This window comes from Odontomachus brunneus, unplaced genomic scaffold (genome assembly GCF_010583005.1).
Source record: "Odontomachus brunneus isolate Ranch 3 - 2012 unplaced genomic scaffold, Obru_v1 Obru_scaffold_026, whole genome shotgun sequence".
Classification (NCBI taxonomy): domain Eukaryota; kingdom Metazoa; phylum Arthropoda; class Insecta; order Hymenoptera; family Formicidae; genus Odontomachus; species Odontomachus brunneus.
Window position 1 is genome coordinate 1853123 of NW_022639476.1, and position 26820 is coordinate 1879942.

Consider the following 26820-nt stretch of genomic DNA (forward strand, 5'->3'; position numbering starts at 1 on the left):
CTCTCTCTCTCTCTCTCTCTCTCTCTCTCTCTCTCTCTCTCTTTCTCTCTCTTTCTCACGCACGCCGGGTTTTCCCGAAGTGAGAACGACGTCACTTGAAAAGACGTCCGCGCACCATTGTCTCCGTCGGTCGTTTTACTTTCTATCAGCCCTGGCGGACGGTTGTTCTAGTTTCGTAGGCACCGGCGACGACGACGATCGGCGTAGGCGACACTTGAGGACACGATCGTGGAACGCAAATTTTCCTCGCCAATCGCCATCCCCCTTGTGAAGCAACTCGGTGACGAGGAGAATGAGGGGATAATGGAGGAGGTCGAAATACATGCGTGTGGGCGCGTAAAGGAGCATATATGAGAGCTCGTTAAATCGTACCATTGACACAACGCGGAATTAACCAAGACTCGCTCCGAAAATACGCGCGCGCGTTTTAATGAGTGCTTTTCGTTTAGTGACACAACGATGCAACACGCTATCTTAGTGGCTCACTGAATATGTAGCAAACACAGAATGTGTCGACTTATGTCACCAAATGGCCATATACAATGATTCAACCCACATAAAGTACGCGTTTCGAGAGAAATAAAAATGAAAATTTGATACACGATTCAAAGAGCATAGGATAGCGCTGGGGCTCTTTGCAATCGTTCGAGGAGTCAAGCACGGTCAATTTTCTTCTCTTCAAGTGCATCGACATGCTTAATCTTCAAAAAATGACTAAAAAGGATGCAACTAGTAAAAAATAAAAACTGTTTATTTTTTAGTTAATTTTAGATGCCCGTAAGACATTGATCCTTTTTGTTTTATGTAGAGAGACATATAGGGAACTACCCATATTGTTGGTAACAGAAACTCCAAAATCACGATCTTGTGGGTTGGATCATTCTTGCGTGAATATGGCCAAATGGAAAGCTGTCAATGCGCAACTTCACTGCGGTCTTGAACGCGTCACTACGGTTTCATCCAAGCGACGAGCACCGACGCTCTCTTCTTCTTCTTTCCCTTTTTCACGTGCGCGTAGGAAGGATCGCAATAACGCTGTGGCAACGAGGGAAAGTGGAATTTGGGCTACACGCAGGAGTGCACGAGCGTGTGAGCGAGCGCGCCGGATTTCGTGGATGCGAGACACTAGAGCGCATTCGACGGGGACGGCGGCAAATGACGTAAGATAAGATAAAGCGAGGTGAGGTTTGGTGAGTCGAGAGAGGCTCCTTACGGGCGTCCTTATAAGGCTGCGGCGCCCACGTGTGCGCGGCTCGAGCGGCTCCGCGCGGCTTTCGGGCAAGGACTACGCGAGTCTCTCTTTCTATGTCTCTCTCTCTCTCTCTCTCTCTCTCTCTCTCTCTCTCTCTGTGTGTGCATTTTCTTTTTTATCGTGCACAGTAGACGCGGAATGGATCGCGTACCTTAAGCAGCGCGCTCGTTCCCGCAAGGACGCATTAGGCAGCGAAGCTGCGGATTACGTCCGATTTCGCGAGGATATTCCCGTAGATGGTGGCAAAATCCGAGAAGGGCGCAGAATGAGTTATGTGTTGCGAAGGTCTTTTTCAGAAAATTCCGCCGTCGCGTCGCGCTATCAGAGGATTGCTCTCTTATCTGTTGATCCGCAAGTGCGTAATTGTCGACGGAAATACGTCTCGCCGATTTTTCTTTTAATGAGCATACCTAGACTTCTCTTTATTGTTTTCTATTAACATTTTCTTTGACGAATTCTCAAAAACAGAATACAATATATATCGAATTTATATTTGCTATGAGTTAAACGAATACAATAGTTCAAGTGAATCGAAAAGAATTTAATATTTTACTGCAAAACTGTTCTGGGAGTATCATTTAAAGGATCAGAATTGAGATCACTTCGTCCGACGTATCGTGAAGATACAGACATTTGGGGCGACATTGCTGACTTTCACTTCACCTTCTCTCGAATTTCAGCCGACTGCGCGTCTCAATTTGACTCAATTAAAATAAAAATAAAAATGCGATTGCCGGGTGCACGAACTATGAGACTCGGAACGCGATCGCATCTCTGATATTACGATAAATATATCTGACGGGACATAATATAACAATGTAACAACATTTGATGCAGCTCTCCCGGAATCCCTCGAACTCACGTCAAGGTACACACGTGTGACTCATCGCGAGGAATCTGCGATATCGCAACGTCAGCTCGCCAGATGGTTCAATATCGAAAGTCGCATCGAGCACGTTGCGCTTCGACGTCGCGACGAGTATCGTGCAATCGGAACTTCGGCGAAGTTCCAGATCACGAGCCGATGAGGGCGCGACACCGCCGAGAGTTCGTCAACGAAATTAAGTCATCGATACTTTTACTCGCTTCGCCCGCGCAGTCGAAAGACGCGCGTTGGTTGTAACGCACCGCGGAATTACGCGCAGAATGCGCGTCGGCCACTTGTTGCATCGCACGCTGCTGCAGCTGCTGCTCTGCCTCTCGTCGCATCCGAGGAACAGGATTGCATCAATGAGTTACCGATGTATCGCGATCATGATCGTCCCGTGACGGTCATCACTGCGGTCACGTAACCGACGAATTAAGCACCCATCGGAGAAGCTCCGCGACTCAACACTGACGAGATGCGCGAGAACGTCACCAGAGATGCGTTCGCTGCGCTCCGCCAGAGCGACGCGCGCTTTCCTCCACATCATCACGCGGAAACGAGGAGATCAATTAGCATGTTGTCAGTACAAAACCGCATTTCCTCTTTCGACGGAGATATCCGTCGAAAAAAAAATTCACCGTGTTTCTATCGAATATTTGATAAAAATGTTTAATTTCTATGAAAATTTATCGTTTTTCGTTAAAACAATTTATCGCACCACTTGAAACAAAAATGTACAATTCAATTTAAGAACTAAATTCCCACTCCTTAATGTAGTATCCTCGAAAGAGTTTCGCGGTAAAATATCCCGAGCAAAAATGTATCTAGTAAAGCAGATTTCAAGACTAGTAGCTAGATAGTAATAACTAGACAACTTTTCTAGCCAGTCACTAGCTCGTGACTGGCTAAATATTCCTACTCAGTCTTTTGAATGTCAGGACTATCTAGTAACTATACCAATTACATAGATAGTGGCTAGATGAAAAAGATTACACAGTAACGAGATAGAAAATCATCGGTAAATCCTGAATAGAAATTGGATATCAGAACTGTCTAGTACTTATACCAATTATAGTTACAAATTATTTTTTTGTATTTAGCTACTAGATAATTTTTCTGGTACAGTCACTAGGAGAAGTGAGCGTTACATTCCTAGCTAGTAGCGATGTAAGACCCAACTTTTCTGTGTCGTTACTAGATAATCATTAGATTCAATTTCTGCTTGGGTATTAAGCTCTTTTCGATCTACTTGAACTACTTTGTGTTTCTGTTTAATTCACAACAAATACAAATGAAAATTAGATATATTCCATTTTTTAAAACTCTTCCAAGAAAACAGCAATGTAGAGAAAAAAGAAATCTGAGTACTCTCATTAAAGAAAACCCATCCTGGATGAGATCGTGCAGTCGTTTTAAATCACCACTGAAGAGGTTAAATAAATAAATTGCGATTTGCAAAACGTTTCTCTTCCTGTCTCCGCCTTTCTTTCCTGCCCGGCTCCTTGACGTTTACATCTTTCCCGCGCAATTATTTCATGTCATTTATGTATTTCGCGTACGATCACTTTATCGTCGTTTGACGCGATTCAATTAATAACGACGTCGCGCGACCGTAATTGACGAACGTGTTCCACTTGCCAATCAAACGTACGTCCTGCGGCGCACTATTCTCGGCCTTCGGTACGTCTTAAGTGCATCTACTTGGCGGAATATCTGTCCACTGTCGCTCACCAAGTTCCAGATACCGCGGCCGAAATAGAGCGCGCACTAAAATAGACGCGTTGCCCGTGAATGCCCCTTAAAAACGAGATGAAAGAAATCGCAACGAGGCGCGCTACACGTATAAGGGTAAGATCTAATTTGAAATAAAGACAGACATACAGCTGTAACTGTTATTTGGAGCTTACCAAGAGCTTGGAGAAATGGATCTCGAAATTTTCAACAAAAGCTCAGAAAAAATGCATGAAAATTCACCCGTTGCAAGAATAAAATACGACTCGAACTATTGGAGAATCCGACCGGGAAAATGGAAATACGCTAGGTCAGTTGGAAAGATTGATCCGATCTTCTTCGATGGTAGGAAGAAAAGCGGCCACCTTCAACGACAGAAGTGTATGAATGTAGTTTAGATCAGAATGACAACGACGACAATTGCTCTGTCGTACAAACAATTATTTTCCATTGGATGCAACCCAGTTAAATGTTAAGCCGAAATTTTTGACTGAACTATGTATGAAATACAGGAAATATATAAAAAAAAGAAAGAAAATATATAAATTGGCCACATAGTTATACAAAAATGATACAAAAAATTATGATTTTGAACTTTTGTTTACCATAGTTTATACATCTTTCTGCGCAAAATAAAAAAGATCCAAGTCTTATGGGCGTCTAAAATTAATTAAAAAGCAGTTTTCATTTTCTATTAGTTGCATCATTTCTTATTAGTTGCGTCTTTTTTACATTATTTTTTAGGATTATTAAGCATATCAATGAGCGCCCAAAGAGAAAAAATTGACCGTGCTTGGCTTCTTAAACGATTGCGAAGAACCTCAGTGCTGTCTATACTTTTTAAATCGTGTCAAGTCTCATTTTCATTTTTCTCAAAACGTACTTCACATACACATGTGAGTTAGATCATTCTTGCGTAACTACGGCTAATTGTAGCCTGCAATTCTAACTGAAAGGTGAATTTATCGATGCGTCCTACACACGCATTTCGTTAAACCGCCCTGCGACCTCGTCTAGATCAGAGAGCCTCGTCGATCGTGCAATTGGCGCGCGTTGAATCATACACGCGACAGAATAGCGGCCACCATTACTTTTTTAATCGCGCGCGTTTTCCCGATCTGACTACACACACGTGCAGTGCCATTTTTCTTTTTTACTTCCATCCGCATCGCGAAGGTCAGACAGTTTAAATATGGACAATAGTAGCGCGCGCATTACGCACAGCTAGACGCAAATCGGTGGGCGATTTTGAATGCGAACGGAGAGGGATCCTTTGTCGCAACTCCGAATAACGCGAACGAGGCGAGCCTGATTTTCGTCGCCGGCGCGGAGTCACTTCGCACGCTCGCCTAATTTTCCTCCCCGCATCGATTACCTTGCGCAGTGCATACCGTGGCGTTCGCGCTCGACCGTGCGAATCGCGACTCGAGTCTGTACTACACCTCTGGAGTTTTAACGGCGAAACGGTTCAGGAAAAAGAGGGAAATAAAATATAAACAAAAAATTTACCGTTCAAAAATATGTTTCTAGAACGGTACAACGAGCTAGGTATTTAGATATCCGGATACGATATATCCGAATAAAACATAAAAAAATATATTGCCAAAATGTGTAACGCGGATATTCCAATATATCCATTACTACACGGAAAAAAGAGATGTGGTGCACTAACAAAAAATATTTAGTTGTAAGCAAATAGCTGCATCATTCTACATATTTATATGATATTTATGTGTAGATTGATAGGTGACTTGACTTACTTTGGTGTGTCAACTACATCAATGAAGTTGCGCGTGATCTGGTTATGGCAACCAGAAATTAGTAAGGGGATCATTTTGCATAAACAAGCTAAATATCGATATAGTTAATCAATGCTATATTGCAAAGCAGCGATGTTAGAAAACAAAAGCAATTCACTACGCGCACAGCTAGAGATGTATACATGTGAAAACTGGTTCTGAATGTATAAATATACGCGTATAATGAGCCGCGTTTGTATTAATCATGTATCATCACTGCTGCAACATAAGTAACTCAGCCATTGCTCTTTGGTTACAGCAACCACATAAATAGTTGTTTCGTATCTTACTATTGAATCTGGTTGGCACAACTAGATTTCTGTATGAATCAACCATATTGTTTTTTCCGTTTAACTCTTTCGGGATATATGTTTTCTCCATCATTAATAATAACTGTTAATATGTCGTTGCTGCGACGAGAAAGTTATCAATTGATTCAATGAATTTAGTCAGCAACTACATCAACGCAACTTATTGTTGCACTGACGCGTAATCTACACTGAGAGAAAAAAATAGTTGGAATAACTATAATCTCACTATATTTTATAGTTCGTTTTGGCCTCAAATATATATTTATAGTTCATCTAAACATGAAGATATAGTAGAATAAACACAGATTTATAGTCACCATCTTATTATCTCTATATATATGGTAAAGCACCTTTTGGGAATATAGTTACATGTACCTATATTTGCCAAATATTCCAATTGTATTGACTATATAAAATAGTTAATTTCTCTTACCATTAAATATTTGCCACCTTACTATATTTTTTATTTCAAATAATTATAATTCTTGATAAAAATTTTCCAGTTGTACTATGCTTACATTGTAAATATTACAAATATTATGGTAACATTTACTATAAAAATTATATTCCTAACTATAATCTTTTTACTATGCCATTATAGTTCCAAATATCATACATTTTTCTCTCAGTGTGTCCGACATTTCTTTGAAGAGGAGTCGCTCGATTTTGTCGCTTCTTCTCCAAGTGCACTAGAGATCCCTCCCCTCCCCTTCCCTCTGCATCATTAATTCGCTCCGGCGGCGAGGTTTAATGACGTAACCGCGCGCTCTCCAACGACGCACTCCGCTGATCGCGTAAAAATTGTTGCACGCGCGAACACGCGGCTTTTCCCGTTTGAGAATGTTCCCTCGCGGGATTCGCGGCCACGTTACATATCGAGGACGAGTCGTGCGTTACGCGTAAGAGCGCGCTGCCGCCCGTTAAGAACCACGCGCCGGCGTCACGGCAATTGTGTCAGAAATTCTCGCGAATTAATAGCCCCGCCGGTAAGTTCGCTAACGAACCGAAACGTTCGTTAGCGCGGCGGGAGGGGCTACGCTCAATAGACTCATTCAGCGATCGTCGCGAGTGACGCGACGAATTATTACGGCTAATTAGAGAAGGTCGAGCCGCAAACTTTTAGCGCGAACGCGAATGCGACCGTAGAGATCCGCGAGCGCGACCTCGGGCGCGGTGTCGCGGCTAAGAAATCGTCGATGATCGAGTCGATAGCGTGTGAAACCAGCAAGCGTTGATATCTCTCTATCTCTCTTTCTCTCGCCGTGGACTCGAGAGTGGAACACGCAAAGAGAAACGAATGATTATTTCGGAATGCATAATTTTACAGAGAAAAGAACAGTCGGGATTTATATCAGAGAAAATTATTGGCAATAGAACTTTCATTGAAAAAGAGACGCAAACCGAGGAAAAATATATCTCAAAATAAAAAATGAGAAACATTTATTCGACGGATTTACTCGACTGATATTATATATTCGTTCAGATCCAATTTCTTTTATTCAAATAAAATACAACGATTGCTTTCATGAAAAGTTAATGTTTGAAGAAAATGTATATTTGCGTGACTTGAAAAGTGTTTTATATTGGTATATATGAATACGTTATTGTAGTACTTACTACGAATAGATATTCTTTATTTCTTAGATATCTTTTCTCTCAGAATATATCTCACGTTAATTCCCGGAGCAACACACCGTATTTTTCGAACGCTCGCTTCCGTCGTGCGATATTGGCATTAGACACGTAAGGACCGAGTCTGGCAAATGCTTGAGAGGAACGCTAAGACGTGCGTGTACGTATAGCTGTACGCTGCGTAAAAATAGAGGGCGATAAAAGTGGACACGGTGGCATGCGACTTGGGGTGAAGGTAGATAAGTGACGTTCAGCACGATAAGCCGATGATCGACGCGCTTCCGGCGACGCGGCGTGTTCTGGATTGCCGGCGCAATTATCGGCAATTACGAGGTGGCCGATTCGATCCTTGTGTATTATACATGGTACGATAAAAAGCTCCTCGCGACACGCATTTAACTGCGCGGGAAGGAGAGAGAGAGAGAGAGAGAAAGAGCGTGTAACCGACCGGCCGCTATTGGCGGAACCCTCGCCTTTCTTGGCGACCGGTCTGACTCATTCAAATGGCAAAGAACGCGTAAATAAAAACCGTGCCGATTGTCTTGCAAAAGAGCGCGAGCGAGCCGGTGATGGGGGATGCCTTTCGCGAGGCCTTTCGCGATGCCACACACGCGCGTGTGGAACGAGGTATCGAACATGTCGATACCGGATATGTTGGTGCCTCCCTTTGAGCGAATCGGCGGTGCAAACGTGTTTTCCGCGGACCCCGAGCGAGAGGCGGACAGAATGACATGGACTTTTTCACTGAGAAAAGAATAGTATTCGCGACTGTAATTGCAAGGTAAGGCAATTAGGAAACTACTAATTTAATTTAAAAGAAAGTAATTATATATAGATACACGGTAAAAAGTTCTTGGAGCAAGAATTACGTTGAAATTGTGTTTCTTTCAAGGTTTCTTGTAAGACTGGATTGTACTGACATCGTAATATAAATTATAGAAATGAAAAATTTTACGATTTATCTTCTGATATACGATATAAAAAAATATTCAAACATTAATCAACGTACAATAATTACAATTACAATTGTAATGGTTATTTAACTGATTTAGCAATTTCTTCTTTACATATTGTTGGGATGTCTTCTATTATAGTATATAATTGTAATAATTACAATTATAATTACAATACAACATACAATTACAATAATTTTATAATAAAAATTCAGACAAATGAAACAAATCGGTTAAAATTCAGAGGAGAGAAATTTATAAATTATTGTATAATTTAAATTGATTATTAATAATAATTACAATTTTAGACATAATTTAGTATAATCCAAATTTGTCGCGATTTTTATTACAATATTTTTTCTATAAAAGGTTCGGGAAATCCGTTTTTTGTAGTTTTTACATTATAGCTATTATATTGTCAATAATTTTATATGCATGTTTCTATTTTTATTTTTTTTTATTCCTCCGACCAATAAAATTATTATTATATTGCTATTATATTTTCGGTTCAGAAAACAACAGATAAATATTGTTGGTGCCGACTATAGTTCGTGAAAAAAATTAACAATCTTTTCTCTGAATGTTTTCAGACGTTGCGCCGAGGAGAAGTCCGTGAAAGCGATTCGTCGTTTATGTGTCGCTACGAAGCAATGTCACAATTGCAATTTATCTTTATTCCGCTTACTCGAGAGATCTTTGGGAAGCTTTTTGCGGATCGTCGGTATTACACGACAACATGGTGGAGGATTAAAGTTTGAGGGCCGTTGTGTTCCGGGCGACGTTCCAACGGATGTGCCCGCGCGGAATGCACGATGCAGCGCGCGGCTGCATAAAAGTGGCGAAGGCGAGACGCGTGCGAGCGCTATTATTACGTAAATATTTACCGACTCCCGGTGTTCCCAGCAGCGACATGAATTTATGCGATATCGCGTAACGCACCATTCCCTTTAATCCCGAAGCGGTCGACCGCGAGAACTCGCGTCGCCTACAACGTTTGTAATTCAATTTCGATCTGTACACACTGATCAGCGGAAATCGATTGATTCCCGTCGTCCTGGCCACCACCGCCACATATGCCAGGTAAACGTGGTGATCGCGGCAATACCGGATCTTGAATGTCGCGGATGCAAAGGTCGTCGAACGCGCGCGATTCCGCCGATGCAATGTCATTTGTGATTCATTGCAATTTTGAGCGCTCAGATTTCATGATCACCACGACGTGAGACAATCGGCGATGAGAGCTCCACAATTGTTTAAACCCAATTTATGAAGAGATAATATACTGTACTGAATTAATTATTCAATTTGCAATAACGTTAAAAATTCTTGGAGCAAGAATTACGTTGAAATTGTGTCTCTTTCTTTCAAGGCTTTTTGTAAAGCTGGATTTTACTAACATCGTACAGACACATGTACTGACATAATATAAATTATAGAAATGAAAAATTTTACAATTTATCTTCAAATATACGATATAAAAAAACATTCATGTATTAATTAACATAATTACAATAATTTTATAATAAAAATTCAAGTAAATAAAACAAATCGGTTAAAATTTAGAGGAGAGGAATTTATGAATTATTGTATAATTTAAATTGATTATTAATCATAATTACAATTTCAGTCATAATTTAGTATGATCCAAATTTTATCGCAATTTTTATTACAATATTTTTTTTATATATAAAAGCTTCGGAAATCCGTTTTTTGTAGTTTTTATATGTGATTTTTCGTCACACTTATGTGGCAACAGATCTACCTAAAATTACACTCAAATTTTCACGTTACATTCTTTATGATACATTACTTCGATATTGCAAAATGAAATTTACCGAAACGGATGGAACTTTACTCGGCAAATAATTTACCGGAAATAAAAGAATATATCTTTATTTCCGATATGAAGATATAAGTTATTTGCCAAATAAAATTTATCTGAGATAAACGGAGTGTATGTTTATTGAAATGTCAGCGGTTCGCCGGCGCGGAGAACGAATAAACGGCGACAAAGCCTGTCTCACGATTCGAATCCCAAGGACGGGTGGAAGCCTTAGAAATATTCCGCGTTGGCGGGCTAATATTGTGCAAAGTGTGTAACACGTAGTATGAAATAATCGAAGTTCCCAGACACATGTACGACTCATGACGGACGACATTATAAATAACGTTGTTTCCCCCTTCCCTCACTCTCTCTCTCTCTTTCTCTCTCTTTCCTTCGCCATCCTTCCTCCTCTCTTCAACGAAATAATACGATTGATTTCGTATCGTTACGTCGCTTCGAGTCAAGCGGGAATCGCGCGAAGGCTTCTCGACTCGAGATCACGTCAGCGCCCGTCCAGAGAATTAATCGTGTCGGGACACTTCACAAGGCGCCGGGGAAATGCAACGAATTCGCTTGCGCTCGCGAAAAATAAAAACGCGCCTCTCGAGAGTCGCCTGTTATATACGTTATGTAGGAGGCTGTCCGACGAAGCACCCATCGCTTGATATCGATCGCGCCGCGTTCGCAACATGTATACGTGAACGCCCGAAGTGTCCGACGAGGGTGGTAACGTGTCTGATTCACTCGCGACTCGATCGCGTTTCGGGCCAGGTGCGCGCCGTGAGAACGCAAGGTAAATGTGCCCCACTGACTGAACTGACAAGAAGGCACGATCAGTTTTATACTTTCATTTACTGAAAGTTTCCCGGGCATTATCGCAAAATGTCAAGGGAATGAGATCAGGCCTGTGTCAGGGGTGTCCAGGTTTCATGCAGCCGAAATTTTCCGCAGGATCCTAGAGAGTGGCTAGAACATACACTGAGAGAAAAATGTATGACATTTGGAACTATAATTGCATAGTAAAAAGATTATAGTTAGGAATATAATTTTTATAGTAAATGTTACCATAATATTTGTAATATTTACAATATAAGCAAAGTACAACTGATTCGTGGAAAATTTTTACCAAGAATTATAATTATTTGAAATAAAAAATATAGTAAGGTGGCAAATATTGAATGGTAAGAGAAATTAATTTCTCATAATTTCATACACTCCGTTTATCTCAGATAAATTTTATTTGGCAAATAACTTATCTTCATATCGGAAATAAAGATATATTCTTTTATTTCCGGTGAATTATTTGCCGAGTAAAGTTCCATCCGTTTCGGTAAATTTCATTTTGCAATATCGAAGTAATGTATCATAAAGAATGTAACGTGAAAATTTGAGTGTAACTTTAGGTAGATCTGTTGCCACATAAGTGTGACGAAAAATCACATATAAAAACTACAAAAAACGGATTTTATTTTATCACATATAAAAACTACAAAAAACGGATTTTATTTTATATAGTCAATACAATTGGAATATTTGGCAAATATAGGTACATGTAACTATATTCCCAAAAGGTGCTTTACCATATATATATAGAGATAATAAGATGGTGACTATAAATCTGTGTTCATTCTACTATCTTCATGTTTAGATGAACTATAAATATATGTTTGAGGCCAAAACGAACTATAAAATATAGTGAGATTATAGTTATTCCAACTATTTTTTTCTCTCAGTGTAGAGTGCGGCCAAGTTTCGCCCTCTTTTCCGTGGGATTTTGTAAAACTTGGAATATTCCAATAAAAGAGAGTCTTTGGGAGATAGGGAAGACTAGGGCTACTTGGGTGAATATTTCGTGATGGAGCACATCCACTCAGTATGAGTGAAGTCACTCGACTTCAAGTGACGCGGTTGTTACTCTACTTTTCGAGTGGGATCTCACTCGAAGAAACCTAGAGAGTGGATCAGTAGTATCTAAGTAGATGTAATATTATAAAAAAAGAACATTAATAACAGCAAAGATAGGCAGTCGTATCTAAAAGTCGTATCAAAAGTAGTTGCAAGCAGTCAATCGCATGATCGCAAGCAGCACTATTTCCGGTTGTAAGCTAGTCACAAGCAGTAATCATAAGGTTTGCCAAAGTCCAAAGTTTGCGCCTCTGCGATGTTGCGACAACCAATCAGTGTCGAGCTCCGCATATATAGGTTTATTAGCGTCAACTTTACCTGTCTGTTTTTGTTTGTTCGCTTCCATATTTAAACGTAAGTATTGTTCCGCATGTTCATCTTGACATCGGTTCCTTTTCCCTGTGACAGAGTCTTATGGATGTTAATGAAACATTCTTGTCACTGATTGGCTGTGACCAACGATTGAAATGTAGAAGCTCATATCGCAAGAGTTTTGCGCCTTGCGACAATGCGATCTTGCGATTGACTGCTTGCAACTAATGTAGAACGACCTTAAGACCGGTTCTACATTAGTTGCAAATCGCAAGATCGTAAGAAAATTTACCAATCACAATCGTTCTTACGATCAAAGAAGAATTGACTGTGATTGGTCAATTTTCTTGCGGCCTTGAGACTCTTCTTTCTTGCAACTAATGTAGAACGATTTTTATAATAACAGAATCTCTCTCTCAGAAGCATGAGAGGTAAATACAAAGACGAAGAAAGCCTAAGGTTTCTTTTATTTCGCAACCTCGCATTTCCGTATTTCCGCTCGGCGTTTCGTGCAAAGTTTTTCGTGCGACGTGGTCGGAATTTTTGCGGCTCACGTCCGGATCATTCCCGTCGGTGTCTTACGATGCGGGACGGTCGGGAAGAAGTGCTGCGTACACGCGGATTAACGCTCGAAAGCGCAGCGATATTTCTTCCCATGCGTGCCGCAACGTAAAGTGGTTAACAATAAAGCAATTCCCGCGCGGCCTTTAAGAGCCTCTGCGAATTATGAACGCCCCGGTAAGCATTCGACGAAACGCAAAGCCGCACATACGTGTATGCTGTCCGGTCATACGAATGCAAGGAGATGGAATTCCTACTGAATCGCGAGCTAAAGCAGCGGTTCACGGAACACCTCCGAGATTAACCACTCTGACTGCTGAATCTCCATCAGGTGCCTGTGACTAACTTTGACGCTATAATAACAATTCAAAGAGGAAGATACCGGAGTACTCACGACGGGTATGCAAATATGAATATCTCGACTTTGATAACGAAAGTCTGGTATTGATGCTGTGCACAATTTTGCACAGAAGAATAAAGTTAAGAAGAATGTATTTTTCTGCCAGGAATTCTTTAATTTCCACCGTCTCTTTTCAGTCATAAATTTCCATGTTTTCATTATTTGTATATAAACTTCCTTTCCCCTTAACTGTTGCGAGCAAATATAAAAGTCACATTAAAGCAATATTTTAGGTTTTCGCGGTGTTGTCCAATATTTCGCTCGTTTTTCCGAGTTTGGAGCGCGTCTTCCTTGTATTTGGTTCCGACATTTCGTGAATATTTCAGTTTGCTTCTTCAAAGAACAGGGCGACTGAAGCTGCTCCCACTCCCTGTCGCTCTGCTCCCTGAAGAAGTGAACTGAAATGTTCACGAAATATCGGAACCAAATACAAGAAAGACACGCTCCAAACCCGAAGAAGAGAGGAAGTAATATTCTCATATGTTTAGCTTACACGGATTGGATATATGTACATAGATTACATTGATTACATTGACAGGCAGCGTGTTGAATGCTGTAAGAAAGAGATTACGAACGGGACGAGGACCTCACTGGGAGCGAAAGAGAGTTTCCGCGCGGCCAGCTAGGAATCTCTTGCGAATTATGAATGCCCTGATAAGCATTCAACGGTGCAGAAGTCGACACGGCAAGCGGTCACCGCCACCGCGTCTAAGACCGTTTACTTACGCGGAATATTTTCGCACAGGCCGAAAGGTAAGTATTGTCTGGGAGCGGGAGGCGCAGGCTGCCGGATCAATTATGCCGGCCCTCCCCATGAAGCGCCGTGCTCGCCGCTTCACGAACGGACGGGAACGTGTAACGGTGAGCGATGAGTGTGCATCCGAAGCGCAAGCTGCACCGAGCAATACGTGGCCGGCTCGTCTATAGTTGATAAGCACCACCGACTCGGCCATCGCTCGCACTTTGAATTAAATATCGGAAGATATATGTTCGCCCACGTGCTCGCCTCTCGTAGCTTCCTCGAGCAGGACTCGAGAAAGAGAGAGATGGTTTACTGACCGAACTTTTGGCCGATTTACGAACTCGAGAACATTTGCCGGGCTTTTAGGGGAATGAAGGTCGACAGGTTGATTCGTGGCGACCGTGAATATGTAGTGTCGTGTATATTCTAATATAACTGAATTATTGCAGATAGTGTTCCTTCCTCTGCCGCTTCTTTTCTTTCATTTTCCTGACTTACGAAGGAACTTTGACAGTTGTGAAATTGTGAAACACTTGAAACTTTTTGCGGAAATAAGACATTTGATAAAATAGCTATTTGCTATAATAATTATTTGCTAAATAATACATCTAATAAAATAGCTATTTGCTATAATAATTATTTGCTAAATAAGACATCTAATAAAATAGCTATTTGCTATTTTGACTAAAAAATTTGTTTTCAGGGATAGAAAAAAATTCTAAAAGAAATAGTTTCTTTCATAATTTTTGTTATATATATAATACATTTTTTTCTGAAACTATATTAGATATTGATAAAATGTTAAATGGAATTTCATAGTATTTTATTTTATAACATTATGATGTTTCAAAAAATATCCTCTCTCTCATATTCCACAATTTAGAAATTATTTTTACAAAGTTTTAGGTTTTTTCTCAGTATGATGGTTGCCAAATCTTTCTTATGACTGTTCATAAACGCGCACATTTGTAATTAATCAGAGATTTTAAATAACTCACAATCTATGAATACCGACCAAAGTTGCCATGCTCTTCTGACAATATTTTATCTTGATAAAGCATACGAAAGATTACAGGACTCGCTTTATCTTGATCGCAGTTTGGATTAGACTCATTTCTTTGTTAACATGAATCGCAGGTAGCAATCCCAAAGACGTGATAATATTCCGACGACGTGCACCGGTATAGGTATACCGAATGATCGATAGCGCGTGTCATATATGTATAAACAATCGCGAGATCAATAGAAACGAGCGTAGATACGTCAGTGACGTCAATTTTGGACCTAATATTTCCGCTCTTTGGCACCGCAGAGAACACAATGCGGCATTCACAGTGAGAATTCGTGATTGCAAATGTAGATACCCGTTCAGGTTCCTGGCGAAAGGGAAATCTAACAGCTTCCCATTGTAATTTTAAAATTATTAAAATTATTAAAAACGTCTTATTAATTTCTCAACCCCGGCATGTAAAATATTCCTTCTTAATCTTTGAGACACCAAGAGAATATAATAAATATATATTTGTTGAACATTAATAAACAATTCTTCTTCGTATGCAATTGTATAAAACATCGCGAGAAGTAGGTCAGTATTTTATAGATTAATTCAAAACAACGCTTCGTTTCGTGACGCCATCGGTACGGACTTCCGCTTTTCGATTACGCTAACGAGAACGCGACTCGCTCGTGCTGGAAATTCGCGAGATTTTCGGTCTCGTTCTACATGTCGGGAACAACACGCGCGCGGTGAAAGGAAGTGCTGTCTTACGGCTCGATCGGCGGCTTCGAAACGTCCGTTATTACGCCCGCTCGGAGCAATTCGGATATGCTAGAGTCGCGAGCTTATAACTCGCGAGAAGCCGTAACGTCAAGGTTCGGGAATGAACATTGCTCGCGACGGAATTAGCTTGAAATTTCCTCGAGAAACTTTTTCGTTATCGCTATGTCAAACCAGGCGGCTCCGAGGTACTCTATTTACATTCGCTACAAACGTTAAGGACGACGGTATGGGAGAGAGCACTGTAACAAAATCGCGACAAAAACGAAAAACAAACACGAGTGTTGCGCTGTGACCTACGAAGGCACGAACGAGTTGAGCAGTGGCCATGCACGAATTTCCCCGTATATGGAAACGCAAGTTCGGACGGGACCGATCGGTAGAAGGTAGCCACAACGAGGACTACGGCGACGGGGAACCCACGCGCGACGATCGACGTTCGCATCCGCGTGACAGCGACCGCGGAAAAACGCACGAGCGAGTGAGTTGAAGTTAACAAGGGGCAGAGACGGAGCGAAGGAGAGTAAAGAACGAGCGGAGGCGGGGTGGGAGGAAGACGAGAATAAGGAATGAAGAAAAAATGCACGGAGAAGAACTACAAGACGTGATAATAGAGAAGAACGAAAAGAACGCGAAGAAGCGGCGTGTGAGGTCATCCAAGGGAAAAGAAGGAAGGAAACTACAGCAAAGTGAACGCGGCGCGCGCGAATAAGACGGAAAAAGCCGCGCGCGAAAAGGACGGACGGCGAACGAGCGAGAATATCTCGAGCGATCGCGCCGACCGACCGACGAGAAGACGGAGCAGAAGGGGAACCGTAGATAAAGGGAGACGAAGGCGAATAGGAACAAGGGAAATCGGAGCGAATAAAGGCAGTGCGCGTGCGAGAAGGAGGGAGCGCGACAAGCAGCACAGGACGCGACGGAGACGGAAACAGGAGAGAAGGAGCGCGCGAGAGGGACCGCGAGCTAAAAAGAGAAGGCGCGACTGCGGCTGCGAGACGCGCGCGCGCGCTCCTCCTTGTCTAGCACACGCACGCACTAACGCATCGTATCGGCATAATAATGTTGGCGCACTCACCGTCGGTCCTCTGGATGTTTATGCTGCAGCCGACGTCGATGTTGCACGTACCGTGATCCATGGTCATTTAGTCGGTCCGACGCACCGCGATCGGCACCATAAAACGCGCCCGGCTTCCGTTACCACCGCAGCGGGATGATCGCACGCGGCTGATTAATCCACTCGCGCAGCTCGAACGAACGAATTAACGAGCGTGCGTGAGAGAAGGAGGACGAACGAGATAAGGAGGCACACACACGCTCTTTCTCTTTCTCGCGCGATGACGGTTGACAGTTACGTTCGTATTCAAACTCGCGTGGCGAGTCGACCGGTCACCCCTCGTTCCGTCTTTCTTCCTCCGTCGTTCCCTATCCTCTCGACGACGGCGCTCTCCTGCGTCCTTGTTTCTCTTTCTGTCCGCCTCCTCTATCTGTCTATCTATCTCGCTCCTTCTCTCGCTCACTCAGCTGCTCTCTTCCCTTTCTAGCCGTCCCTCGTCGCAAATTCTCTTGTCCCAAGTACTGCGAGCACTCCTCTCCTCGACTCCAAGGCAGGTCCGTGCGTAATCTAGCCGCGGCTCTCGTCTCCCGGACGAACGTACGCACCTGAGCAGCAACAACGCGTTGTCGTCGTCGTCGTCGTCGTCCCGTCCTCGGCCCCGTCGTTGTCGTCGCCGACGAGTCAAGCGGTCAATGCGAGCGCGCACGGCACATACACACACGACGATCCGTCCGCGTAGCAGCCGAATCACGGCACGGCCGTTGGCTAGTCTCTCGCGCGAGGACGACCGTTCGCTTTTATGCCGGGATACTGCCAGTGTCCGTTATTGACAACGGAAGGACTGCGAACGCCAGCTCCGACCGGCGCGAGTCGACCGCCGCGCCACCTGGCCGCGCGAAATCACGGGCGCTATCAGAGAGAGCGGCGCAACCTGGGGGCGACGGGGGCGACGATGAAAACATGACGCGATGTTCAGTAAATGATAGATCAAAACGAATGTCGATCTTTGATGTATGATTATACCTGGAAAACGTCAAAATTAAATGATACATTTTTTTACAGCCATTTGTCGCAACCGTTTGATGTTTGATGAGTAAATAATTCGTGATAATATTTAACAGCGCCTGCAAAGAGGACACCGCGAGGCGAATGCTTTATAACGTGCGATAAGGAAAGACAGAATAATCAATCAACCTGTCATTTTGTATTTGCATTTTTGTGAAAGTTGTTAGTCGATCAACTTTCGCATCCCTCTTTCCCGCGCGACATGCGTTCCGCTGCATTACGTGCTGCGTTATTTGAATTAATTATATCTTATTAGTTTGAAATACGAAAGTCGCGTTAATTGAAAATAAAGGCCAGGTTAATCTGTCGTTGAGTTGTATTACTTGAAAAATCTCTTGCATTTGTCGTTAAATTGTATTATTCAAGAATAGAAACATTATTCAATATGCTGTTGCTTTGTGCAATGCAAAAATAAAAAACTCTGATCTGTTATTGAGTTATATTATATAAAAATAAACATCCGTCCGACTAGTGATTGAGTTGTACTACGATTTCATTAGTCGCGACGAATAGTGGCGGCTCGTAGCGGAGACTTTAGAACTAATAATAGTCGATTGGCTAAATTTATTAAATTGTGATTATTGAACTGCCTGGCGCCATCTAACAGTGTCGCATATGAAATTCGTTGAACTTTTAGGCTCTGAACTTTTAGGTTCGCGTCTTGGTTAAATAGGGTTTATGTCTTGGCTAAATGACCTGTTACAATTTTTAATCTTTTACCTTTATTAATTTCGAAATCTTTACAATAAATAATAACATATAATAAAAAACTCAATGATGTTATTAAATATTTTATTGCATTGTGTGTACAAATGGCATATTAAATATATTAAATTTATATCTAACGCGACTTTTAATTTAATACATTTATTTCTTAGGCTATGTATTATTTAAAAATCTGGATTTTTAAAACTTCCTCGTACCTGGTTCCATGAATTGTCGTATCAACAATTTTAACTCCTCCAGGAACTCTGTACCAAAATTATCAGATTCTAGCATCCGTTGAATAATGCGCGTTGTCCTATAAAATTACAAGGCACAATATTGAAGGAATATGTTGTTTACGTGTTCACGCAACAATCTCGCAAATTTATACACAACTACTATAGATCTACAAAAATATTATCAAATAAAAATATTCTTACTCCTCTTGTCTTTGCGCTGCCGGTAGTCGTGAAGGTAGCTCGCCAGCCTTAAACTTGTCGTACACCTGCAAAAGTCGTTTTATGACGAAGCGTTCTCACGGTAAAGAATAATCGAGAATAATCGTATGTGTGTGATTTGCATGTAGTAACTGAACATAGAATTAATCTAACTAAATTAACCTCTAATGCTCGCTTGACTACTTCCTCGTCCAAACCTGCGCTTCGTGCAGCTGCATGTGCGAAGCTACGTGTCGCGTGTCCACTAGTTAGACGGTAAAGATACGCCACGGTGCCGTCGTCGTTTGTAATAAATTCGAAGGTCTGTAATAATAAGCAACGTGACTGAAAAATCAGGATGTTATTTCAGTGTAATAAAACAATTTCCTATTTTACAAATTCGAATAAAGGAAAGGCTTTTCACTTAGATGTAAGCGTGACTACGTGAATTAAAAATGTTAACAACGTTATCATTTATTACCAAAATTGTCTATTTTGTGTATACATCGATATTTATGGAATAAAGGCGATCTTACCTGTTCTTCAATTATCGGATTGCGTGGCAACATATCTGTTATACGATGCATGTGCGTGGCCACGAAAACGTGTGGACAGTAGACACCACGCTCGATGAAGTTGTTCAGTACGGCGGCGAGCAACGACAAGCCGCTCACCTCGGACGTACCATTACCGAATTCATCCAAAATCACAATGGAATTCGGTGTGGATGAGTAAAGAGCGGAGTTTATCTAAAAAAAAAGGATAATTAAATAATTAATAGTAATTAATTCCAATCGCTTTATCCGAAAATTTATCATTCAAAGACACGATTAATTAACAATTAATTTGTAAATAACATATAAAATAACCAAATAAAAATATCGTCAAATATTCATTACTTGAGACAAAAAAAAAGAAAAACAAAAATCGTGCTCAGCATAATTTCGAAGCTCGAACAATGAGTCGCACTTGTCGCATATCCTCCAAAAAGGTGCTCGTATTGAGTGCGACGCTATTCATGGACGTAAGCTGAGTGAGAATGTGAGTCACTATTCCTATGGTAGCAGATTTGGCCGGCACGTAGCAGCCGATGTGAGCCATGAATGTAATAAGCGCGACTTGTTTGAGATAAGTGCTCTTGCCGGAGGCGTTCGGGCCGGTCAAGATCTTTACGAGGCTCTTCCCGTTTCCGGAATGAATGTCGTTACAGACGAATGTCGTCGTGGCAAATTCTTGTAGGGGATGTCGACCCTCTTCCACTGCTATGATCTGCTGCTCCACCACGCATGGTCTCACATAATTATGTTCTTGCGCGACCACGCAAAACGCCAGCAATCTGTAGTCGTCGAGGACGTAAGATACACGCATCTCAGAAGTTATTTCTGTTTTATCGACTTGAATGTCTCGTTAAATGTAAAATTGCTATTTGTTCGATCTATTTATCTTGTCTACAGTTAAGAAATTTTGCGATGGCATGTTGAGATTTAATGAGTCACTTTGGCTCTTCGTTAATACATTTATTTTCCGACATCATGTTTTCCCTTTAAAAAAAAATCATAAGAGTGTCGATCACTCACGTGTCCAATTCGGCGCACAATTGAATCGCGCTGAAGATCGACGCGGCGTGCTTATTTATGTATTTCATAAGTTTCAGCATGATGTAACTCTCTCGTTTATTTATTCTTAACAGTATGTCGCCGATGGTGTCGTCCAATTCTGAAACCGATGAAATCGATATGATTGCACGACAGGAAAGATTAAGGGATCTGAAACGCTCAAGTTCAAATGATTGTCGAAGATATGGAATAAGAAAACCTTTAGCGCTGGGACTCTTGTAGTATCGTATGTTGTTGCTGACGAATTTAAACTCCAGATTCGGCAAATCGGTATCCTCGCCTGGCGAAGGGTTCCACCCGGTAATCGCCAGAAGATATCCGATATTCGGTAAGTATGTCATCTTGCAGGTCGTCACCGACGGCGGAAGGTATTCCTGCAGATCTTTCTGTCCCATTTGCGTCAGCGTCTCGGGTAAAGTGCTTCTCATGTGATGCACTGCGTTTTGACACGTAATGTAATTCATACTTTGGACGTCGTTTGAGTGCGTGCAAAATACGCGACCAGACGATTTTAGGAAAATACAATACATCAGACATTAAAAATTGAAAAAGTTGCTTCTAAGAAAAATAAAATAATATTAGCGACGTATCGAGCTATGCGAAAATGATAAGAATCAGTTTACACTTATCCAAATGCGAATCGACGTTCGGTCGAACGATGAAATCGTTCTCGGACTTTTTGGCGCTGAAATCCACTAAGTATTCGAGGAAATACTTGACATATCGTACATCGTTCGTGACGCTGTCGACGATTTTGCCGAACAGTCTTACTTTGTTGCGCTGCTTCTCGCATATGTCGGCGATGTAAGTTATAGAAGAGACCGTCTGCGACGTGAAACATAAAGAAAACGAGACTCGTGTAACAAATATCGGGAACAAGTAACTAAATTATTCACGTAAAAATGAAGAAACGTGTGAACCTTGTACAAACGTCGCCAATCGTAGATTTTAGCTTGCTGCACCAAGTATCGATCCAGAGTGACATTAGTCAAACGATACAGGTGCTTCAAACACGACGTCAAAGTTTCAACGGTACTCTGGTTATCCGGTTTCAGACAGAATTCAGTCACTTCAAGTCTCGCGTTAAGAATCTCGACGTTCCTTGTAGGATGTCGGAGCGTCTTCCTGCAATAACATATTTTCGCTTTTATATCAAGCTCGCCGCATGAAAGAGAGATATATAATGCAAAAGAGAGTAACAAAAATCATCCTACGATGATTAAGTCTAATTAATTTTAATCGACACGTTGCAATCGAGATCGCGTCTTGGTACTGGCGCCGTGACGCAGCTCTGTATAAATATATATGACGTAATCGTGCAGAGTCGCGCACGATACTTGCCACAGGAATTGCGCTCCAGGACGCGATTGGCAACGATTCAAAAGGGTAAAAAGACTGCTGCTTTGCTTCTTCGACGCTACGTCGCCACACTTGAAGAAGCTCGGATGGTGTCTGGCGTGCACGATATTTAACGCCTCGTAAGTATCGTCGTCCATCATGACGATATCGCGTCTATGAGTCCCCCGTTCGCATCCATAAAAATAAAATACAGCATACATTTCAGAATAATAAAATGAAAAGTAAAATGTTTAGAAAAAGGAATCATTTGCATCGAATAGGGAAATATAATAAACCAGACTTTAACAATGTTCATCGCTTAACAAAACTTAACAAGACTTAACAAAAAAAGTATATAATTCAATAAATTAATGTTCCCGTTGATGAGTGAATGGAACGAATAAAACGCGAAGGGACTCACAACATCACGCTAGTCAAGGACACGAAGTTGGGCTTGCCGGAAGGATCCAACGCGAGATTGGCCCAATGGTGATCGACGTAGATCAAGAGTAGACCCAACGCGTGGATCATGACGACCGATTTGAAGTTCAATAGACCCTGCAGGAAGACAAGCCTCTCGACGTTGTTGGCGTTCGCCGGTTCCGATTGGAGCTTAAGGCATCGCACCCTGTGATAGCATCTGTCGAAGCTGTGCTCCTTCTTCCGCATCACTTTGAGTGAGACCCCCGCCGACCCATCGCTGCTGCTCGTCGACATGTTCGGATCGCTCGACGTCGTTTCCGACGTTACCAGAGCCTCGATCGCGGCGAGAAACTCCTCGGGCGTGCCGGAGATCGTGATGACGTAGCGCGGCTGGCACTGTCTGTACAATGCCTTCATGATGTTGAAGTAAACGCCATCGTCGTAGGTGTCATCCATCACAGACAACTCGGACGTGAGAATGTTGTAGTAGGCCGCACCCAAGTGATTGTTCGACCAGATCATAGCCAAAATGATCTGCGGGAATTAACTCATTATCGGCCGGTGCGTCAATTTGATTTTTATGTTTCCAGCATATACACCAAGATAATATTATAATTTTCTTTCTTTATACAAATTCTTTTCAATTTTACTATGTTTTTAGCAGCCGAGAAAAATTAACTGTAAGGTCTATTTTGCTAAGAAACATAGCAAATTTCGCTAGAAACTTAGCAAGTGTTTGAATAGTATATATTTCAGTTTCTAAAATATAAATAACATGAAGTGAGATGAAAGAATAGAGAAGTAGAATGTCGATTCTGTTTCTCGGTTACAAAGTTCTACCGTAATTTTTACTATACAATTCTCTCTCCATATAATTTCCAATTATATCTGTGCCTTTAATAATTCCAATACTAATTTGAGACTTCGAAGAAATAAACAAAATGATCCTTTAATTAGCAATATTTGCGAAATCATTACGACCTCTGATGGTTTAGGAATATGACTCTAGTTTATCTATGAGATAAGTCACGCGCGAGGAAAGGCGGACGTATTGCCAGCGATCGCGATTCGTGTCTCGCTGAATTCACATCTCATTTTTTCGCCGACAGCAACTTGCCGGCTCTCTCCGCGCAATTACCGTCGCTGTCATATTAATTACGCTGAAACCGAGTATTGATGAAATTAACCGATGAACGGAGAAACGAGTGACCGCAAGAACGTGACGTTGTAGAACGTTAAAGAGCGATCGAGATATTTGAAATCTATTACTTCCGCGCGCGTACATTCTGCACTTTTTCTCCCTTTCCTTTTAAACACTAGTTTTGCCCCTCTATCGGCAAAATTCTCGAACCATCTCGTTGAAACTGGACTTTTGAAGTGATTACTTCCTCGCGTGCATGTACGCCGCAATTTGCGTGTATTCTCGCTCTTAATACTAGCCTCGTCTCTATCGGGAAGATTCTCGAAGTGCGTGATAGAGCTGGACTCGTTCCGCTGGATTTGCGACGTCGGGACGCTTCGCACGCCTGACTCCTCCTCGTCGCTGCTGCTTTCATTTAGTATCGACTCGAATTCCACTTGGCTGAAGTAAAGAACACTCTCGTAGGGAAGCCTGCCGCTTATTACGTTGATTTAAATTAATTTGATCGAGTAACCTACATGTTAGCCAAGGGAGGAGTCGCGACGTTCCTCAGAAACTTCGACGAATCCATCCTTTACTCCAGTCTTGATGTCTCCCAAACAGCGTATAACAATGGCTGCATTCAGCAAACTCAACAGTTGCACAACAGTTGAGTAATTTGTCAATGTAATTGGTCTAGATTTAGGGATCTAATAGCAAGAACCAATAATCGTTGATTGCTCATTGAGCGCTTTTTCTACTGAATGCGCCCAATGTTACAACTTCTGGGATTAAAAATCGACTAAAAATGGACTCTTGCCACATTGCAGTGTAACAGTGCGCACACGTTGGATTTTCAAAGTCCCTAAGTTGCATATCTTTGAGACTTGTTGGAACAATGTGAAGTTAAAACTTCTAGATACTTGCAAGTAATTATATTGGATGTTGGAAGCGGGAAATAACACGCTGAAAGTTTTTGCGCATCATCTCAAAATAACATTTATATGAAAAAACACTTGAGATTGCTTAAGCATACTTATAAAATGTCCAAAAAACTATCGTTTTCCCTTGATAGTCAATGAATAGTCGTAAAAATAAACGACATAGAATAGGTTGTATGTCATGTTAATTTTATGGCAATTTATTGAGAATAATTGACTTAAAAACTAATAAAACTGCCCGTACTAATGTCACCCTCGTTCTGGCTTTAAAAATGAAACATGCTAATCTCTGGTCGATTAAGAGAACACACCAACAAAACAATATTGAAATCGACAGTTCACTCTACGAGATATAAATTCAAATCTCCCTCTTTCTCTCTCGACATCGCACGCGTGAAGGGTGAGGGATGAGAAAGAAATTCACACAGCACTAATTAACAACGTTATCCTTTGTTTGATTACATTACATGAGCAAATAGTTGCAGTTCGCCTGCACAATTGTTATCTGTACATAATTACAAAATACTGCCCTAAACCTGTTGAGTAATGTACCCGGTATTACTGGTTCTCTCCGACGGCGTGGTTTCATAAAACTGGTTATAAAACGACATCGCACGCATGCACGCACGCACGCGCGCGTGCGCGCATACAAGCTTATGATCTTTGATTCCACTCTTGTTTTTGTTGTTAATGCTTATATGACAAACATAAATAGTAGATGGACGTAGACCGAGAGTCGTACGGAACACATTTGGTTAGGAGTTAGATCGTGTTATTTGTTACACACCATAGAGTATTACTTGACATTAGTTCCACGTACAATAATGTTGCGTGATGAACGATTACTACGTCGCGCTGTCTCTCACGACGATCCATTATATACACTCGCACGGGAAAACACAGAAGAAACTCGAAGAGCACTTTCTACGTCGCATAGAGAACTATTTCTTCTCCGATTGAGTCGTTCGAGAAATTTCTATCGCGCAAGATCTCTTTGACAAAACGCGCCGGTTGAACGAATCTGGAGACTCGTGCTGTACGTACTCGAAACATCGGTATTCTACGAACGCTGTCGAACGATTTTTTGGTTCAGATAAATCTATATGGAATACGCGCCGAAGGTCCACGAGGAGAGCGACACTCCTCCTTTCGAATCCGATATTTCGTGTACGTGAAGGAAAAGTAAGGCGTTCGATTTTCCACGGAGGATTTCGTCGGAGAATCTCGAGTGTAGTCTGTTTTTCAAGATCCAATGAGCGGCCTCTAACTCGGTATAGGCGGAGGTGACTGCGGATTGAAGGAAATGGGTCGATAGCTCTTCTCCCTCACGAAAGGCTGCACTGCGCTCAATACGAAGCCATTCATAGGGCTTCGTTCCTGCTTGATCGGCTCCACCGGGCTCTCGTCCTCCGAGCTGGCGGCCTCCTCGCTGCGTTCTGGGCTAGCCGACCTAGTTAACCGTTTCTTACTCTTTTCGCTCCGTTTCGACACTCTCTCCCTCCCCCCTGACTCCCGTTCTGCCTACTTTGGCATCAGCAGAGAACGACTCGCGACTCGGGAAGTTTCATCATCGCGTCGCGTCGCGCCGCCGACTAGAACGCGGCCGGTCAAACGACAGCTTGAAAAGCCCTCCTGTGCAAATTCGAAGTGACTCGCGCGTCGTACACGACTCGCGTTAGTCTTTACGTCGAAGGAAACGGCCGCGGGAAGAAGAAGATTCTAGATGGTTCACGGAGGTAATCAATATTTTGTCGCGTCGGTTGAGCACACGTGACGCCTCTGCTGTCAACGCGCTGAACGCCAAGGCGAACGCCTATTTCGACGCGCCGCCGCGAGTATGGATCTAGTAAAATATTAGCATAGTCCGTATATAGGCGCAGGACCAGACCGGGCGCAAGGAACAGCGTTCGCCACGGCGTTCGACGCGTCGCGGGAGATAAACCAAGACGCAATATCATCAGCGGAGGAGCGACGATCTTTCTCTCCTTCTCCCTCTCTCTCTCTCTCTCTCTCTCTCTCTCTCTCTCTCTCTCTCTCTCTCTCTCTCTCT

The 26820-nt window shown here is 42.1% G+C and overlaps 3 protein-coding genes across 4 annotated transcripts in view; 1 reads left to right on the forward strand and 2 right to left on the reverse strand.

Moving 5' to 3' along the window:
* LOC116842700 (kinesin-like protein KIF2A) overlaps nucleotides 1-17986 on the reverse strand; it is a 50405-nt gene extending 32419 nt beyond the window's left edge. For both annotated transcript variants that reach the window (XM_032812273.1, XM_032812272.1), the window contains exon 1: nucleotides 17147-17986. In XM_032812273.1, coding sequence (XP_032668164.1) covers nucleotides 17147-17213 — 67 coding nt within the window. In that variant the 5' untranslated portion in view covers nucleotides 17214-17986. The remainder of the gene's footprint in view (nucleotides 1-17146) is intronic.
* Nucleotides 8148-9944, forward strand: LOC116842705. The gene is made up of 2 exons (XM_032812282.1): nucleotides 8148-8374; nucleotides 9137-9944. Exons 1-2 carry the CDS (start codon nucleotides 8325-8327, stop codon nucleotides 9420-9422), a joined length of 336 nt encoding a protein of 111 aa, XP_032668173.1. The 5' UTR covers nucleotides 8148-8324; the 3' UTR covers nucleotides 9423-9944.
* A 1029-nt stretch (nucleotides 17987-19015) lies between the features above and the next one.
* LOC116842603 overlaps nucleotides 19016-26820 on the reverse strand; it is a 106632-nt gene continuing 98827 nt past the window's right edge. Inside the window, exons 10-21 of the mRNA XM_032812029.1 lie at nucleotides 26039-26268; nucleotides 22708-23233; nucleotides 22290-22460; nucleotides 21869-22073; nucleotides 21572-21773; nucleotides 21148-21384; nucleotides 20910-21048; nucleotides 20302-20668; nucleotides 19869-20081; nucleotides 19516-19656; nucleotides 19336-19400; nucleotides 19016-19211 (exon numbers count right to left, since the gene is read on the reverse strand). Of these exons, the coding sequence (XP_032667920.1) occupies nucleotides 19097-19211; nucleotides 19336-19400; nucleotides 19516-19656; nucleotides 19869-20081; nucleotides 20302-20668; nucleotides 20910-21048; nucleotides 21148-21384; nucleotides 21572-21773; nucleotides 21869-22073; nucleotides 22290-22460; nucleotides 22708-23233; nucleotides 26039-26268 (2611 nt within the window). The 3' untranslated portion in view covers nucleotides 19016-19096. The remainder of the gene's footprint in view (nucleotides 19212-19335; nucleotides 19401-19515; nucleotides 19657-19868; nucleotides 20082-20301; nucleotides 20669-20909; nucleotides 21049-21147; nucleotides 21385-21571; nucleotides 21774-21868; nucleotides 22074-22289; nucleotides 22461-22707; nucleotides 23234-26038; nucleotides 26269-26820) is intronic.